This window comes from Bombina bombina, chromosome 7 (assembly GCF_027579735.1).
Source record: "Bombina bombina isolate aBomBom1 chromosome 7, aBomBom1.pri, whole genome shotgun sequence".
Lineage (NCBI taxonomy): Eukaryota > Metazoa > Chordata > Amphibia > Anura > Bombinatoridae > Bombina > Bombina bombina.
Window position 1 is genome coordinate 147,237,039 of NC_069505.1, and position 17,799 is coordinate 147,254,837.

Consider the following 17,799-nt stretch of genomic DNA (forward strand, 5'->3'; position numbering starts at 1 on the left):
GGCAGCCTCCCGAAAGAATCACAGCTCATTCCACTAGGGCTGTGGCTTCCACATGGGCCTTCAAGAACGAGGCTTCTGTTGATCAGATATGTAGGGCAGCGACTTGGTCTTCACTGCACACTTTTACCAAATTTTACAAGTTTGATACTTTTGCTTCTTCTGAGGCTATTTTTGGGAGAAAGGTTTTGCAAGCCGTGGTGCCTTCCATTTAGGTGACCTGATTTGCTCCCTCCCTTCATCCGTGTCCTAAAGCTTTGGTATTGGTTCCCACAAGTAAGGATGACGCCGTGGACCGGACACACCTATGTTGGAGAAAACAGAATTTATGTTTACCTGATAAATTACTTTCTCCAACGGTGTGTCCGGTCCACGGCCCGCCCTGGTTTTTTTAATCAGGTCTGATAATTTATTTTCTTTAACTACAGTCACCACGGTACCATATGGTTTCTCCTATGCAAATATTCCTCCTTAACGTCGGTCGAATGACTGGGGTAGGCGGAGCCTAGGAGGGATCATGTGACCAGCTTTGCTGGGCTCTTTGCCATTTCCTGTTGGGGAAGAGAATATCCCACAAGTAAGGATGACGCCGTGGACCGGACACACCGTTGGAGAAAGTAATTTATCAGGTAAACATAAATTCTGTTTTCATGACTGAAAGTCCCACTGGTAAATCCTAGCGTTTCACAAATGCTAGGATTTACTATCCCTTTAAAACACTAAATACCATCAAACAGCTAATAAAATAGTGAACCAAAAAAGTTTTAATTTCTCAACAAACCAACATTTAATCACCAAACTTCTGGAAGAAATTCATATGTAGGTATGTGAGAATTTCAGTAGTATACGTTCTTTTCACCATTGATTATAATTAATTTTGCATTAAACTTCGTATTCTAAAATATTTAAGCATTCAACAAGCGTACAATCACTGGAAAAAAGGTTTGTTGTATGTGGTTGTGCAATAAAGCTTCTTTTTTATGTGACTTTAGTGGGAAGCTACTTTAATAAGTCTCTATCTTATTTAGGGTATCAAGGTGTCCAATATATAACTGGGGGGGGGGGGGGCACAGTAGCGGGTAAAGCCACCTCCCTGAAATTAGTTTTGCAGGTTGGGATGTCTGCACACTGTGCTCATAAACTTGTATTGGTGCAAGTCGATAAGCTAATGAACCTTAAAGCTCATATTTAATTAAAAGGATCTTGAATTGGTGTGTACTTTTTTTAAACCTAATATAATAATAATCTGAGGGTAATTAAATCCTATAATGCAGATGAATCTTGTGAGAGGGAAAAAAGTCACTTAATTCAACAAAATAACACTGGACCATCTGAAAGTGACCTGGAGGTCACACCAATACATTTCAGATTTGATTATAAAAAATTTTGCACTATGCTTTTGTTTGCAAAAAAAATGCTTTTTAAACTTATTGTTTAGTACTGGTAGATTGTCAGCAGTAACTTGGAACATAACTCCAGCTTCACTTGGACCATGTGTTGGGGAAAATGTGAATGCATGTAGCATTCCTCTGTACCTGTAGGGGGCAGCAGTAACTTTAAAAAGTATTCTGAAAAAACAGTTCTTATATAATGTTTAATGTACTAATGTGCCTTTTAAATTTAATTTTTTTAAACAAGCTTTATTGATAAAGCACTTATAACAATGAAATGTTAAAGCTAGAGATAGTGTGGAGAAAAGTAGCCACCTTATCTACAAACTCAAGGTACATACACAAGGTAGCTTACAATCTCCCATTAATCAGAAGCTTTAGTCTATTCCATACAGTAGATACATCCTTCATATTTGTCTCTTAATCTCACTTGTTTCCATCTTGCTTGTCTTTTTCTTATTAACTTTGTAACTTTATTAACAATTCACAATTTAGTCATTATATCTCTGTTACAATGTTTTTTGGTTCACATTTAGCCACCAATCAGCAAGCACTACCCAGGTGCTGAACCAAAAATGGGCCGGCTCCTAAGCTTACATTCTTGCTTTCATTCCAATGGCATGGAGAGTCCACGATTCCATTTAATTAATGTTGGAAATTCAGCTCCTGGCCACCAGGAGGAGACAGACACCCCAACAAAGCTTTAAGAATCCCTCCCACTTCCCATAATCCCCAGTCATTATTTGCCTTCCTGAAACAAAGGAGGAGTGCGAAGATAGTGCTCTGAAGAAAAAATGAACTAGGTCCTTTATGGGTAGCTTCCCTTCAAGCTGGACTGGGGTAATGCTGTGTCCATGTAATCCTCTTGAGTAAGAGTATTGGTAGCTCTTAGCTGCTGGAGGTCGCGGAGTAGTCTCTGTTATCTCCAACAATCTATGCTAACCCCACACCCGGCAACCAGGGTTAGTTACTCTGCTTTCCTGTCTACTCAGGTCCCTGTCAGAAGTCTGGTGAAACTGGCAGACCTGTACTTGCTGTGACTTCTCCACAGCAGAAGACCCTGGGTATGTCATCCGTGCTATCCATATGAGTAGGCATCAATCTTCCAAATGATAGACACTTGTAGGGCTATCTCTAGCATGAGCCGAACCTGTTGTTAGAAAAGCATATCACGGGTAGCCATAGCAACCAAACAACGCTGAAGTAGGAGGAGCTCCTAAAAACGACTACAAGTGTCTTTCATTTGGAAGATTTATGCCTGCTCATATGGATAGCACAGATCGTGCCCTTTCTCTTGATAACCATATTTGGTTCTTTTGTTTTACTTGTTTGCGGCAACCAGTTTTAGAGATCGGATACGATGCACGCATTTTCATATAGTCTATATTGAAGACATGCTACAAGTTTGTAGTGCAGATTCCTTTTGATTGGTCATATTTGTATTATGCATAAGTTACATTTATTTTCATATTGTTTAGTTTTTACGTCGGCACACGCTGCCCTGGATGATGACGCCAGTGTTTGGGTCGTGTCTACCTGGGAGAACGTGGTGTCAAGCTGTTGTCACTCTGGGTTATAAGTTCGGTGGTGGGTAAGTTATACTGTACACATTTTGTCTGAGGACGGATCTTATTGATCCGAAAACGTTCACAAATAAAGTGAATACATCTACTGATGAAATCCCTTTTGGAGTGCGCTTTCTCTACTTTGGTCTATACTTGCTTTTGCTACACCCAAGGTTGCTGTATATTGATATCTGGAGTGCACACCGTCTAAACATTTATATGTGTGTATATATATATATATATATATATATATCCTGGGTTCAGGATATGTCATGAGCTGAAGCAGAGTGGAGTTCAAGAAAAAATTATGGTGTCATAGATAGAGCTTCGGACTCGCACTATATATATATATATATATATATATATATATATATATATATATATATATATATATATATAAAAGCTCTAATACACTAAAGGAGTCGATTTTTACTGCGTCGGTAATAGGGCAGTTTATTTCACTCCTACAGCATGGAGTATAGCAAGGAGCGTATCTGTTGTAGCTCCGTGAGCTTGATCTCTGCTGTTAATCTTAGGCGTATTATCTAAGTAAGCTCCTATTTTCTAGGGGGGGGGGGGGTATCTCTTGTTTGCAAGTGTTCCTGCTATGCATGCCACAAATATGTAGGATATTCTCTTTCAGTTTTTTTTTTTGTTTTCCCTCTACTTTAAAGGGGCCTCTTGGATTTTGCTGCAGTTTCTGGGGCAAGAGCCTTTATTTATGTACCGGAGCTGTAGTTTTTATGAGTTAGATACAACAGGGTCTTCCTACAAGTTTTGCTCTTTATACATCAGAGAGCATTTTTCTCATATAGCAGGTACTAGGCGTTGCCATTTTTCAGCTCAAGGCAGAGCGCAATTTTCAGCGCTTCCCGCCTCAGGCAATTTGATGATCGCATTCAGACAGGATGCTGAAAATGGCCTGGATATTTTATTTAAGGGGCTATATTTTATGCAGGGTGCAAGGTATAGAACTACCAGCAGCAAGGGATTAAACCCTTTCCCGCCATGGCGCGCTTATCAGAATCAAGACACCGTAATTATCATGATCGCGCAAGTTTTAAGTTTCTAAGCCGATCTCCCTGTATACTCTTTTTCCAGAGACAAGTACAGCTGGTGCTTCCTGAAAGTTTGCTTTAGCCTGTCTCTTAGCGGCCAGCGTAGCCCATAGTATACGCTGTCAGATGTAATAAACATACAGTCAGAGGCTACCTAATTACGTTTATACTTTGTTTAAGGAGATATTAAATGCTGTCACACGGATCAGTTACAGAGAACAGGTGCTTTTTATTATAGACCAGTTCTAGGGTGAAAATCCTTATACATCCCTAAATATGTAAGTTATTTTATTGCAGAGTTATTTAATGTTTAAATCTCCCTGTTGGGGATCATCATGAGGTGGGGCTGAGATAATGGAAAAAGTTAACATTACTTTCAATAGGCTTTTTCACTCTTTTGTGTTTTATTATTATTTTGGTTCACAGTTAATTCTGACAGGAATATCCCTGTTGTCTACTGCCATCTAGTGGTGGTTAATGGTATTTATCCATTAATTTAAATGTTTTCCTTTAGTCAAGTTTTTATATATATATATATATATATATATATATATATATTTCTTCTGTTATGTGTGATCAGTCCACGGGTCATCATTACTTCTGGGATATAACTCCTCCCCAACAGGAAATGCAAGAGGATTCACCCAGCAGAGCTGCATATAGCTCCTCCCCTCTACGTCAGTCCCAGTCATTCTCTTGCACCCAACGACTAGATAGGATGTGTGAGAGGACTATGGTGATTATACTTAGTTTTTATGACTTCAATCAAAAGTTTGTTATTTTACAATAGCACCGGAGCGTGTTATTACTTCTCTGGCAGAGTTTGAGGAAGAATCTACCAGAGTTTTTTTACTATGATTTTAACCGGAGTAGTTAAGATCATATTGCTGTTCTCGGCCATCTGAGGGAGGTAAAAGCTTCAGATCAGGGGACAGCGGGCAGATGAATCTGCATTGAGGTATGTAGCAGTTTTTATTTTCTGAATGGAATTGATGAGAAAATCCTGCCATACCGTTATAATGACATGTATGTATACACTTCAGTATTCTGGGGATGGTATTTCACCGGAACTACTCTGTTAAAAGTCACTAATCTTTTTAATAAGTATTTATCATGTTAAACGATTTTGCTGGAATGTAGAATCGTTTACATTTCTGAGGTACTGAGTGAATAAATATTTGGGCATTATTTTCCACTTGGCAGTTGTTTGGTGTTAATTATGACAGTTTCGTTTCTCTTCACTGCTGTGTGTGAGGGGGAGGGGCCGTTTTTGGCGCTCTTTGCTACGCATCAAAAAATTCCAGTCAGTTACTCTTATATTTCCTGCATGATCCGGTTCATCTCTGACAGATCTCAGGGGTCTTCAAACTTCTTTAGAGGGAGGTAGATTCTCTCAGCAGAGCTGTGAGAATTTTATATTGACTGTGAATAAAAACGTTGCTCTGTAATTTTTATGTCAAATTTAATTATTGTTATTTTTCTAATGGGAACAAACCTTTGCTAAAAGTTGTGTTGTTTAAAGTTTGATGCTATAACTATTTTTCAGTTCATTATTTCAACTGTCATTTAATCGTTTAGTACCTCTTTGAGGCACAGTACGTTTTTGCTAAAAAAGATTATAACCAAGTTGCAAGTTTATTGCTAGTGTGTTAAACATGTCTGACTCAGAGGAAGATATCTGTGTCATTTGTTCCAATGCCAAGGTGGAGCCCAATAGAAATTTATGTACTAACTGTATTGATGCTACTTTAAATAAAAGTCAATCTGTACAATTTGAACAAATTTCACCAAACAGCGAGGGGAGAGTTATGCCGACTAACTCGCCTCACGCGGCAGTACCTGCATCTCCCGCCCGGGAGGTGCGTGATATTATGGCGCCTAGTACATCTGGGCGGCCATTACAGATAACATTACAAGATATGGCTACTGTTATGACTGAAGTTTTGTCTAAATTACCAGAACTAAGAGGCAAGCGTGATCACTCTGGGGTGAGAACAGAGTGCGCTGACAATACTAGGGCCATGTCTGATACTGCGTCACAGCTTGCAGAGCATGAGGACGGAGAGCTTCATTCTGTAGGTGACGGTTCTGATCCAAACAGATTGGATTCAGATATTTCAAATTTTAAATTTAAATTGGAGAACCTCCGTGTATTACTAGGGGAGGTCTTAGCAGCTCTCAATGATTGTAACACCGTTGCAATACCAGAGAAACTGTGTAGGTTGGATAAATACTTTGCGGTACCGGCGAGTACTGACGTTTTTCCTATACCTAAGAGACTAACTGAAATTGTTACTAAGGAGTGGGATAGACCCGGTGTGCCGTTCTCACCCCCTCCAATATTTAGAAAGATGTTTCCAATAGACACCACCACTCGGGACTTATGGCAAACGGTCCCTAAGGTGGAGGGAGCAGTTTCTACTTTAGCTAAGCGTACCACTATCCCGGTGGAGGATAGCTGTGCTTTTTCAGATCCAATGGATAAAAAATTAGAGGGTTACCTTAAGAAAATGTTTGTTCAACAAGGTTTTATATTGCAACCCCTTGCATGTATCGCGCCGATTACGGCTGCGGCAGCATTTTGGATTGAGTCTCTGGAAGAGAACCTTAGTTCATCTACGCTAGACGACATTACGGACAGGCTTAGAGTCCTTAAACTAGCTAATTCATTCATTTCGGAGGCCGTAGTACATTTAACCAAACTTACGGCTAAGAACTCAGGATTCGCCATACAGGCACGTAGGGCGCTGTGGCTAAAATCCTGGTCAGCTGATGTTACTTCTAAGTCCAAATTACTTAATATACCTTTCAAGGGGCAGTCTTTATTTGGGCCCGGTTTGAAAGAAATTATCGCTGACATTACAGGAGGTAAGGGCCACGCCCTACCTCAAGACAAAGCCAAAGCTAAGGCTAGACAGTCTAATTTTCGTCCCTTTCGGAATTTCAAAACAGGAGCAGCATCAACCTCCACTGCACCAAAACAGGAGGGAGCTGTTGCTCGTTACAGGCAAGGCTGGAAGCCTAACCAGTCCTGGAACAAGAGCAAGCAGGCCAGGAAACCTGCTGCTGCCCCAAAGACAGCATGAACCGAGAGCCCCCGATCCGGGACCGGATCTAGTGGGGGGCAGACTTTCTCTCTTCGCCCAGGCCTGGGCAAGAGATGTTCAGGATCCCTGGGCGCTAGAGATCATATCTCAGGGATACCTTCTAGACTTCAAATTATCTCCCCCAAGAGGGAGATTTCATCTGTCAAGGTTGTCAACAAACCAGATAAAGAAAGAAGCGTTTCTACGCTGTGTACAAGATCTGTTATTAATGGGAGTGATCCATCCGGTTCCGCGGTCGGAACAAGGACAAGGGTTCTACTCAAACCTGTTTGTGGTTCCCAAAAAAGAGGGAACTTTCAGGCCAATCTTAGATTTAAAGATTCTAAACAAATTCCTAAGAGTTCCATCGTTCAAAATGGAAACTATTCGGACAATCTTACCCATGATCCAAAAGGGTCAGTACATGACCACAGTGGATTTAAAAGATGCTTACCTTCACATACCGATTCACAAAGATCATCACCGGTATCTAAGGTTTGCCTTCTTAGACAGGCACTACCAGTTTGTAGCTCTTCCATTCGGATTGGCTACGGCTCCAAGAATCTTCACAAAGGTTCTGGGTGCCCTTTTGGCGGTACTAAGACCGCGAGGGATTTCGGTAGCTCCGTACCTAGACGACATTCTAATACAAGCTTCAAGCTTTCAAACTGCCAAGTCTCATACAGAGTCAGTTCTGGCATTTCTAAGGTCGCATGGATGGAAAGTGAACGAAAAGAAGAGTTCTCTTTTTCCTCTCACAAGAGTTCCATTCTTGGGGACTCTTATAGATTCTGTAGAAATGAAGATTTACCTGACAGAAGACAGGTTAACAAAACTTCAAAATGCATGCCGTGTCCTTCATTCCATTCAACACCCGTCAGTAGCTCAATGCATGGAGGTGATCGGCTTAATGGTAGCGGCAATGGACATAGTACCTTTTGCACGCCTACACCTCAGACCGCTGCAATTGTGCATGCTAAGTCAGTGGAATGGGGATTACTCAGATTTGTCCCCTACTCTGAATCTGAATCAAGAGACCAGAAATTCTCTTCTATGGTGGCTTTATCGGCCACACCTGTCCAGGGGGATGCCATTCAGCAGGCCAGAATGGACAATTGTAACAACAGACGCCAGCCTACTAGGTTGGGGCGCTGTCTGGAATTCTCTGAAGGCTCAGGGACTATGGAATCAGGAGGAGAGTCTCCTTCCAATAAACATCCTGGAATTGAGAGCAGTTCTCAATGCCCTTCTGGCTTGGCCCCAATTAACAACTCGGGGGTTCATCAGGTTTCAGTCGGACAACATCACGACTGTAGCTTACATCAACCATCAGGGAGGGACAAGAAGCTCCCTAGCAATGATGGAAGTATCAAAGATAATTCGCTGGGCAGAGTCTCACTCTTGCCACCTATCAGCAATCCACATCCCGGGAGTGGAGAACTGGGAGGCGGATTTCTTGAGTCGCCAGACTTTTCATCCGGGGGAGTGGGAACTTCATCCGGAGGTCTTTGCCCAAATACTTCGACGTTGGGGCAAACCAGAGATAGATCTCATGGCGTCTCGCCAGAACGCCAAACTTCCTCTCTACGGGTCCAGATCCAGGGATCCGGGAGCGGTTCTGATAGATGCTTTGACAGCACCTTGGAACTTCGGGATGGCTTATGTGTTCCCACCCTTCCCGCTGCTTCCTCGATTGATTGCCAAAATCAAACAGGAGAGAGCATCAGTGATTCTAATAGCGCCTGCATGGCCACGCAGGACTTGGTATACAGATCTAGTGGACATGTCATCCTGTCCGCCTTGGTCTCTACCTCTAAGACAGGACCTTCTGATACAGGGTCCATTCAAACATCAAAATCTAACTTCTCTGAAGCTGACTGCTTGGAAATTGAACGCTTGATTTTATCAAAACGTGGTTTTTCTGAGTCGGTTATTGATACCCTGATACAGGCTAGGAAGCCTGTTACCAGAAGGATTTACCATAAAATATGGCGTAAATACCTATACTGGTGCGAATCCAAAGGTTACTCTTGGAGTAAGGTTAGGATCGCTAGGATATTGTCCTTTCTACAAGAAGGTTTAGAAAAGGGTCTATCAGCTAGTTCATTAAAGGGACAGATTTCAGCTCTGTCCATCTTGTTACACAGGCGTCTGTCAGAAAATCCAGACGTCCAGGCCTTTTGTCAGGCTTTAGCTAGGATCAAGCCTGTGTTTAAAGCGGTTGCTCCGCCATGGAGTTTAAACTTAGTTCTTAACGTTTTACAGGGTGTTCCGTTTGAACCCCTTCATTCCATTGATATAAAATTGTTATCTTGGAAAGTTCTGTTTTTAATGGCTATTTCCTCGGCTCGAAGAGTCTCTGAGTTATCAGCCTTACATTGTGATTCTCCTTATCTGATTTTTCACTCAGACAAGGTAGTTCTGCGTACTAAACCTGGGTTCTTACCTAAGGTAGTCACTAACAGGAATATCAATCAAGAGATTGTTGTTCCATCCTTGTGTCCAAATCCTTCTTCAAAGAAGGAACGTCTTCTACACAATCTGGATGTAGTTCGTGCCCTCAAGTTCTACTTGCAGGCAACTAAAGATTTTCGCCAAACTTCTTCCCTGTTTGTAGTTTATTCTGGACAGAGGAGAGGTCAAAAAGCTTCTGCTACCTCTCTCTCTTTTTGGCTTCGTAGCATAATACGTTTAGCCTATGAGACTGCTGGACAGCAGCCTCCTGAAAGAATTACAGCTCACTCCACTAGAGCTGTGGCTTCCACTTGGGCCTTTAAGAATGAGGCCTCTGTTGAACAGATTTGCAAGGCTGCAACTTGGTCTTCGCTTCATACTTTTTCCAAATTTTACAAATTTGACACTTTTGCTTCTTCGGAGGCTATTTTTGGGAGAAAGGTTCTTCAGGCAGTGGTTCCTTCTGTATAATGAGCCTGCCTATCCCTCCCGTCATCCGTGTACTTTTGCTTTGGTATTGGTATCCCAGAAGTAATGATGACCCGTGGACTGATCACACATAACAGAAGAAAACATAATTTATGCTTACCTGATAAATTCCTTTCTTCTGTTGTGTGATCAGTCCACGGCCCGCCCTGTTTTAAGGCAGGTAAATATCTTTTAAATTATACTCCAGTCACCACTTCACCCTTGGTTACTCCTTTCTCGTTGATTCTTGGTCGAATGACTGGGACTGACGTAGAGGGGAGGAGCTATATGCAGCTCTGCTGGGTGAATCCTCTTGCATTTCCTGTTGGGGAGGAGTTATATCCCAGAAGTAATGATGACCCGTGGACTGATCACACAACAGAAGAAAGGAATTTATCAGGTAAGCATAAATTATGTTATATATATATATATATATATAGTATATAATTCACCTTCTCTGAGATTTCATAACAATATTTCCTTTGTGGATTGTATTGTGTGTGTATATATATATATATATATATATATATATGTGTGTGTGTATATATATATATATATTTATTGAGGAAATTCTCTGCTAAAGCCTGCAGTTTCATATAGGATGCTAATGTTTTATTCGATACTACTTTATTTTTGAAGATTTCTTCTAATGTCCATGACATTGTGTTTTTTCCTAGGTGACATTTACATATCCTTAGTGAGTTCCCTATTTTATGTATAGGGGCTCTGCAATATTATCTCTTATATTGAGACAATTTCTCCTTATGTCTGTCACATCTGGTATTACCCTATGTAACCTATATCTTTTTCTTAGTGATCTCTATATTTATATTTCTGTCGCCTATTCTATTTATAAAGATGCAATATATAATCTCTCTCCTATTGAGGTGTTTTCTTCTAATGTCTTGTGTCATTATTTCTATTAATGTCTGTGACTCCATGTCTTGTCCTACGTATAATTTATATATTTATATCTTACAGATATTAGGATACTAATATGTTTATATTGCCCTATTTTATGCATATGAACACAATATTGTAATCTCTCTTATATTGAGGTGATTCCTTCCAGTTCAGGACACTGATACGTTTATTTTCATGTTATCCTATTTCAGGTACATGGACGAAATATTATCTCTCTTATTGAGGTGATCTCTGCTAAAGTACAATACATGAGTACTATGTATTATATACATATTTCTTAGTGATCTTAGGGACTCTAATATATTTCCTTTTCAGTTAACTATATTAAGTAGAGGGACTCCATATTATAATCTCTCTCATACTGAGATGATTCCTGCTAATGTCTGTCACATTGTGTCTCGTCCTATGTATCGCATATATTTATAGTGTACTTAGGACCCTTAGATGCTCCAAGTTACCCTTTTTTATGTATGGGGGATCAATAACTTGTTCGTTCTCTTATGGAGGAGAGTTGTGGCTAATGTATGGGATTCTTGTTTTTTCTTAGTGATACACGAACACGTTTCCATGCAATTCATGTATAGGGGCTCAATATCTTTTTTTATGATGATGAGATTTCTACCTGTGGCATTATGTATGGTTCTTTTCTTTAAATACATTTTCCTCTTATTTATTTTAGGATTAAGATATATTCTCATATTGTAACAATATCTACCCAAGTCGGTTGCATCTTGTTTTTGTCACATCATTGTTATTAATTATTTGGGACATTAATATGTTTCCTTCTAACATAATTTTAATTTAAGAATATATTCTTAATTTAGTTCAGGTTTATTTCCTGCTCTTTAGGGTTTTCACTGACATATGTATTTTTAAACATCCTGTCATTTTTGCTCTACCTTCTATTTAGGTCCATGTGGCCTTCAGCGTTATTGCAAGGTGCTTCTCCGTAACGGGAGATGCTCCAGTGCTTGAAAGTATTTAGGCTCATGTGTACCTGATTGGATATTATTCCTTTTCCATTTGAGATCTCTCCAAATATGTATGCTCTGTCCATGGAGAGGCGTTTATCGGATCTGTATTGGTTAATTGTCCTAGTCCACCATACATGACTCTTGAGGCCATCATGGGAGATGGTGGTTCTGATTCTAGCCTCTTAGGCTGGGGTTCTTTTTGGGGTTCCTTTTAGGAGCTCTGGTTTTCTTTCAAAGGAATATATTCGAACTGTGAGCTATTCACATCTCCCTAGTAGTGGGTCTCCAACTGAGCTCTGTTCGTTTTCTCAGTTCCAAACTCTATAAACTTAATTTATGTGGCTTATTTCAGTCCTCAAGGAAGAACTAGGACTGACAATAAGCGGAGTCTCTTGCATCCTTCAGTGGGCAGAGTTCTTCGACTGTCCCTTTTTAAGCAGTTCTTATTCAAGTGTAATCGGCTGGGAAGCGGACTGTCTGAACAGACAGGTGTTTTTTTCCAGGGGTGGGAGCCCTTCTTCATGAGGTGGACTCCATTCTATCCTCCAGGGGGGTTCTGGATATTGACCTCATGGCTTCTCTCCCCTATGCCAGGGTCATTGCTCGCATCACACAGGAGCGGACCTTGGTGGTTCTATGTTCTCCAGTTTGGCAGTCCAGGACTTGGTCTGCGGATCCGCTTCGAGAAGGACCTTATTCTTTAAGGTCTTTTTCCTTCATCAATCTATAGTTCTCCAAGACAGGCTGTGTAGGAGATTGATGTTTGGTCCTCTCTAGGGACTTTGTCTCTCTAACCCAGGTGAATATACGGCAACATGCCAGAGAGGTCTCACTAAGTCTGGCGCTCCTTTATATCTATTTGACTCCTGGCTGCCCGGGAGTCCGGTTTGCTTCATGTGCTGCGAAGCCTTTAAGGTATGTAAGACGCTGGCCTGTTACAGAGAAGATCTGCAGTACTTGCATTACAGCAAACTCCGCAGTCTTGTGAGGCGGGCATTGAAGATCCACAATTATGAGCTGGAGTAACATGAAAGCATGGGTCAGAGTGCGGACCGTACAGCCGCGGGGTGTCTGAGGTACAATCCCGCAATGGTGGTCTTTGAGCTTCAAGGATATAATTGCCAGGGTCACAAATAGATGCCTGCAGCAAGGCTGGTCAATGGGTTGACTGTATCTCTTCATGAAGAGTCAGGCAGGAAGATATGAGAATATCCAAGCGATGTAGGAACACTGTCATGAGTTCTTTAACAATAGAGCTAGTGGCCATCTTTGGAGGTAAAAGACAAGCTATTGACACCTTCACAGCGTCGTGAGAAAAACTGTTAATGCGCTTTCCAGGGGAGAGAAGGTGGTAAATTCTCTATCCACTTTGGTTCCTGGACTCAGCAAGTAGTCAAGGGAGATATGGATGGCGGTAAATGTTGGTTGCAAGTAAGTTTCTAAGCATAAGATGTAACGGAGCTTCAGCAGTTTGCAGCCATCTTGGTGTGCCACCCACCGGAAGCCCCCTCCGATAGTTCTTTGTAGGACAGCTCTCTTCCCGTTCAGTTTGGAAGATGCGGCATAGTGGTTAGCTCCTCTGATCCTGAAGCAGGAGGTTGTGGGTTTGAACCCAGGTGAAGCTTCTGTTTTTCTTATCCAGGGTGTGCTTGTGGTGCTGGCTAGCATTCCTAAGCAGATGGTTTAAAGTTCGGTCTTAGTTCAGGTCCTGGTTAAGTATCAGGCCTGTGTTTCAATCTCTTGCTCTTTCCTGGAGCCTTCATTTGGTTCTTTGTATTTGAACCCAACATTCTGTTGACTTAACTTTTTTTCTTTTATTTGTTGACTTTTCGATTTGTCAGCCTTTCCATGTGATCCTCTTTATCTTATTGTCTGTACAGAAAGGGGTCATTCTCCATCCTAATTAGACCTTCTTCTCCAGGTGGTACTGACCATACTGTTAGTCAGCAGTTTCTAATACCTTTCTTCTCTCCTAATCCTTCTTTTCAGAAGGAATTTTTGTTTCTCACCCTGAATGAGGTTTGTATTCTAGAGTTCTTTTCCTGTATACTTAGGAGTTTAGACTTTCTGTGACTACTCCTTTTCACTGAGGACTGTCTCATTTGCTTATGGACATCTGGACAGCAGCCTCCTTCTGTAGATGTTTCCCAGTTCTGTGCCTTTAAGAAAGACACTTCTAGGGAACAGATCGTTAACACAGCTTCTTTGTCTTCCTGGTTTGCCCTTTATTTTATTTTTTTACAACCTTGATCTTTTTGCCTCAGCGGAGGTTTTCTTTTGGGAGAAATGTGTTTCAAGTGGTGGTACCTTCAGTTTAGGTCTGCCTGCCTTTTTTTTTTTTTTGTCCCTCCCTATTCATTCTGTGTCCTCTCTGGCTTGGGTATTGGTTTCCTAAAAGTTATTGAATGGAATTGTGGACTCTCAATGCCATTTTCCTGGCATGGAGAGTCCACGACCCGACCTTTTATAATTAAGGCAATATTTAATTTTATATAATCTTCAGGCACCTCTATACCCCTAGGGTTTCTCTTTCCTTTTTCCACAGCTGAAGACTGGGGATTATGAGAAGTGGGAGGGATTCTTAAAGCTTTGCTGGGGTTTCTTTGTTGCCTCCTGGTGGCCAGGAGCTGAATTCCCAACAGTAATTGAATGGAATCGTTGACTCTCCATGCCAGGAAAGAAAATAATTTATCAGGTAAGCATACATTTTGTTTTTTTAAATAAAGATGCCAAGAGAACGAAAAAAAAATTATAATAGGAGTTAATTTGAAAGTTGCTTAAAATTGCATGCTCTATCTGAATTGTGAAAGAAAAAAATTGGGTTTAATATCCCTTTAATTTATATCCATATATTTTGCAAGGGCTTAAAGGCATATGGAAAAAGTATAGTTTTATGATTCAGAAATGGTGTGCAATAAAAACTTCCAATTTTTATAATCAAATTTTCCTTTCTCATAGTATTCTTTGTTGAAATCGCTCCTTTCCATTAGAGCATACTGAGGTTTGTCTTGAGCATTATATGGCAGCAGTGTTTGCATGCACATGTCTGAGCATACCTAGGTATTCTTTCGTGGAGAGGAGAAAAAAGTAAATTGGATTTTTATTTTTTATTTTGTGCTCTGTCTGAATCATGGAAGTTTAGCTTTGACTTCAATGCCCCTTTTAATCGCAGATATACACTGCATATATAAACACATTAATTTAATTTTACCGTTATTTCCAAAGTCATATATCTGCCACTACAAACTATTTTAGCGCCAGCTTCAAACCTTCTTCCTTTTTATTGCAGCATGTAGTATTCATCGTCAAGTTCTTTGTGGCCTGGTTGATTCCTGATGTTCCTTCAGAGGTCAAGGCAAGAGTCAAACGAGAGAAATACTTAACGCAGAAAATTCTTCATGAGTATGAACTCTACAAGCTGAAGGAGAAGTTATCTGGAAGACAGTACTGTGAGGACGCAGAGAAGCAAGTTATAGCCACCGAAGGAAAAGTTCAGTTGTCTGAAGCCATGTAGCACTGTCACCTGCTATTTCTTACTGACACTACCGGCATTTAGTTGTGTACAGTAAACCAACACATCCTCACCTGCTATTTCTTACTGACACTACCGGCATTTAGTTGTGTACAGTAAACCAACACATCCTAACCCCTTATACAACTTTATTTATTTTTTATTTGATAGCACCTTGACTGTCAGGTTTTTTGTTTTTGTTTTTTTAATCCCTTTAAACTCTCTGATATCCAAAGGATTTAAGCCTTACACTATTGCAGAAATATTATTTTCCCTGTATCACAGCTGCTTATTTACTATTGACAAATATTTTACTGTGGGTCACATGACCCTTTTATTATTATTTGTTTTTTATTATTTTTTTTACTTGTATGGTTTACAACCATTTTTAAATGCAGTATGTAGACACATATTGTGTGCAATTTTATTTACATTATCAAGAATGTTTTTAAACCTTCCTGTGGTTTCCTACCTGACAGTTACATATTGAAAGAACACTGTAGCTAAAAAAAAATCTGTCAACCATATGAAAACATTTAAACGTGTAATTTACTTTTTTTGCATGAAAAACTGAAAAGCTATTTAAATTTAAACTATTGCAGCTGTATCAGTTGTGTACCTCAAGCTAGTGCTTGTTGGCTGGTAGCCATTTCCTTCTTGTGATTATTGGCCAGTAGGCATTTCCTACTTGTGATCGTTGGCCAGTAGGCATTTTCTACTTGTGCTTATTGGCCGGTAGTCATTTTCTACTTGTGCTTATTGGCCGGTAGGCATTTTCTACTTGTGCTTATTGGCACTTGTGCTTATTGGCTGGTAGTCATTTTCTACTTGTGCTTATTGGCCGGTAGGCATTTTCTTCTTGTGCTTATTGGCCGGTAGGCATTTTCTTCTTGTGCTTATTGGCCGGTAGTCATTTCCTACTTGTGCTTATTGGCTGCTAGCCATTTCCTACTTGTGCTTATTGGCTGCTAGTCATTTCCTACTTGTGCTTATTGGCTGCTAGCCATTTCCTACTTGTGCTTATTGGCTGCTAGTCATTTTCTACTTGTGCTTATTGGCCGGTAGGCATTTTCTACTTGTGCTTATTGGCACTTGTGCTTATTGGCTGGTAGTCATTTTCTACTTGTGCTTATTGGCCGGTAGGCATTTTCTTCTTGTGCTTATTGGCTGCTAGCCATTTCCTACTTGTGCTTATTGGCTGCTAGTCATTTCCTACTTGTGCTTATTGGCTTGTAGTTATTTCTTTTCTAGTGCTCATTGGCTGGTAGGTACTCCCTGCTAATGATCAGTGAGCGCAATGCATAACTGATACTGGTTTGTTAGTTTACATTTAAACAGGATTCTATTTCATATTTATTCTGTCTATAACATTTCAACATGTTTAAAGGCTGCACTTTCATATGAGTGAAACGTTTGAGTACAATATCCTTTTAAATCATTTTATCTACGGTTTCTAAACTGTCGTTAAGTAATAGCTATTTTTTTATTTATTGATAATATTTGGAGGGCTCTTCATTTACACCGTCACTTGTTTATGATTATTGCTCAATGCCAAGGTGAGGTTTGAAGAAGTGTTTATGGCCAACAGATTAAGATAAACTCACATCTAGTTAATCTATAATGAACATGCTCATATGGAGAATTTTGTTTACTCCACAAGTTGCTGTAATATCTCAGGGAAAGGGTCTCATTTCAGGGTTGTTTTTACATATCAGTTGTGTGGCTATCATAAGCCATCTTTTTGCAAACCAATGCATTTTTGTTGACTTTTAATTTAATGGTGGCCAAATTATTATTCTGTGTATTCTTTATAGTTAACAAGGCCAAAGTACTGTTATTCTTAAGATATTATTTATCAAATTAAGATCTAATATTTGAAAGGAATAAGATATCCACACAATACCTTGGCCTAATTGATTTTGGGTGAGTTTATTTTTATATAAGCAGCAATTTGCTAACAGTGTTTCAGTTTTTTGAACGTCACTTCTGGTATCCCTTGCATTATTAAAATACATAACTCTATTTAATTGCCTGGCTTCTCAGATTTCAAAAATTAAAGAGACTGTCATAAGTAAACTTTCCTGATTTTATATAGATTGTGCAATTTTAAAGGGACGGTGTGCTGTTTTTTCTTCTCCATTTTAATGTGTTCCCAAAGATCCATTTTACCTGCTGAGGTGTATTAAATTATTTACAAATATATCCTTTACCTTTATTTTGCCATTTGATATAGATGGTTTTGGGGTGTGGTATCTTTTAGCAGAAACTGCTGTTTCATATACAAAAATAAACACAACATAGTTTTTCCCCATTATATTTTATACTCTGCAGCTGGTGTAACAATGCTTTGGAAAGACATTGATGGAACCAA

At 40.0% G+C, this 17,799-nt stretch overlaps 1 protein-coding gene across 9 annotated transcripts in view; it reads left to right on the forward strand.

Moving 5' to 3' along the window:
* ANO5 (anoctamin 5) overlaps nt 1-17,799 on the forward strand; it is a 599,368-nt gene that overhangs the window by 580,626 nt on the left and 943 nt on the right. For all 9 annotated transcript variants that reach the window (XM_053720371.1, XM_053720372.1, XM_053720374.1 and 6 more), the window contains one exon: nt 15,207-17,799. This exon is cut by the window's right edge and continues 943 nt beyond it. In XM_053720371.1, coding sequence (XP_053576346.1) covers nt 15,207-15,431 — 225 coding nt within the window. In that variant the 3' untranslated portion in view covers nt 15,432-17,799. The remainder of the gene's footprint in view (nt 1-15,206) is intronic.